Source organism: Polyodon spathula, chromosome 1 (assembly GCF_017654505.1).
Source record: "Polyodon spathula isolate WHYD16114869_AA chromosome 1, ASM1765450v1, whole genome shotgun sequence".
Taxonomy (NCBI): domain Eukaryota; kingdom Metazoa; phylum Chordata; class Actinopteri; order Acipenseriformes; family Polyodontidae; genus Polyodon; species Polyodon spathula.
In genome coordinates this window covers 110,042,784-110,044,732 of record NC_054534.1, presented here as the reverse complement: position 1 = coordinate 110,044,732, position 1,949 = coordinate 110,042,784, and the positions used below count along the sequence as shown (strand labels likewise).

Sequence of the window (1,949 nt, the reverse complement as noted above, 5' to 3'; positions counted from 1 at the left end):
ATGCATCTCTTTGGTGACTTGCCTGTTGATAACTTGAGGTTGGTGTTTCTGTATTCAGAGTGTTTAACTGAGCCACCCTGCCACACCCCGGCACTGTGAGTGTCCAGTGCACCTTGTGGGAGCTCCAATCACTCCCAGATATTTCAGAGTCGTGTTTATCTCTCACTCATATTGGAACAAAGGGTGTTTATTGCTTTTGTGGTAATAATGGACTGGGGAGCAGGATTAGCATGTATGGTCTGTAATAATCATTTTAAACATGCAAGCGTCTAATATAAAAATAAATATACATAACTCTTACTGGGTGTCATGGTTTTATGAAGTTCTTTTTTTCTGTTCCAGCCTCGAGCAACTGTCATTTTCTTCCCCCTCAGCACCTGCAGCAGGTCAAGCCGCAGTAATGCAGTCTCTGTGCAGTCAAGCTGAGGGAGGTTTTTGTACGGACATGTATCACTGTGTGAGAGGGGAGCTGTTATACTGCTGACAGTAGTAATCTCCTGCATCTTCAGCCTGGACACCGCTGATGGTCAGAGTGAAGTCAGTCCCAGATCCACTGCCACTGAAACGAGCTGGGATCCCAGATTGAAGGCTGCTTGCTCCGTAGATCAGGAGTTTAGGAGCTTCTCCAGGTGTCTGCAGGTACCAGGCTAGGTAGCTGCTCACAGAGCTGCTGGCTTTGCAGTTGATAGTGACAGTATCTCCAGGGAGAACAGATTTAGCTGATGGAGACTGAGTCAAAGTCTGTCCACTGGAATCTAAAAAGAGAAAAGAAAATAGGTGAACATTATACACTTTTAAATATAAGTATTGAATATAATTCAAAATTCATTTTAAACATTATTTATTTAACATGACATACCCAAAGCGGTTAAACTATCAAGAGCTTCTTTAAAGCAGATTTCCCCCTTTCTTTATAATGTAAGCCTTTTAGTAAATGATTTCTTACCATGAGTGAAGATTATCAGCGAGCAGATGAAGGGAATTATAAAACTCATTGTTGTTTCAGATTGTGTTGACTGAAGGGCTGCTCTCAATCATGAAGTGTTAAACTCACAGGGCTATAAATGCTGCCAGAGCACTGAAGCATGTGCTGCCAATGCAAAGTGTCTTTTCTATGCAAATTGTCTTCCTTGAGACAGCAGGCACTCGCACACTCATACACACAAGGTAAAGAATGCTGATGTAATGGCTCCCTCTAGTGAGGGGGATAGGAATTGCACTGGGATCTCTTTCACTGGTTCAGTTATATCCTCCAGAGAGCCCCCCTGTGATGAATATACAGGCACTCGCTGCTGTAAAACTGATATAAGCAAGAGCTTTTGGATGAATGGCTTCATTCTCTAGACTTTAATAAAAAAAAAGCTTTTTATTGGTGAAATGGTATTGTGTATTATGGGTAAAAAATTGATTTCATATTAAGAAGGAGGTATTAATCTTCCTGTGAAGTTTTATTAATGTTGAATTTGGAATATGGTGACACCTTGTGGTGGATATGCAGTAATGTAGTTGTTTTAAACATATACAATGACTCATGCTCCTGTATTGTGGGAGAGGAATTGTACCACAGAAAAGTCAAAGAAAAAGGCTGTGTGAGGCATTGTAATGGATTATTCCTTTTCCCTGTGTCTGCTACCATTCTGAGTGTTTATTGTTATAATTAAAAGACACCTGCTACTTGCAAATTGAGAAGTACTACTTAGAAGCTATAAAAAGACTCATAAGTTGATAGAAAATGGACCAAATTAGCAAACCCATGAAGACAGCGCTATAGAAGTTAAAGTTTCTACAGCACAGGAAGTTATTCAATATCAGGGAGAAAGCCTTTTTTCTACAGCGCCGCTCTTGAAAAACCTGTACCCCAATTTAAAGTACAGTAGATGCCGGTCAATAGCAACCCTGATAAAGACAACCTTCTGTTATTAAAAACATCTTCACAGGAACCAGTGACA

General features: G+C 40.4%; 1 gene segment (V, D, J or C); it reads right to left on the bottom strand.

The window, feature by feature from the left end:
• Window positions 1-402: 402 nt before the first annotated feature.
• Window positions 403-1,054, bottom strand: LOC121314722. The segment is given in 2 exon segments: window positions 403-755; window positions 947-1,054. Coding segments are annotated over 2 exon segments (387 nt in total).
• Window positions 1,055-1,949: the final 895 nt, after the last annotated feature.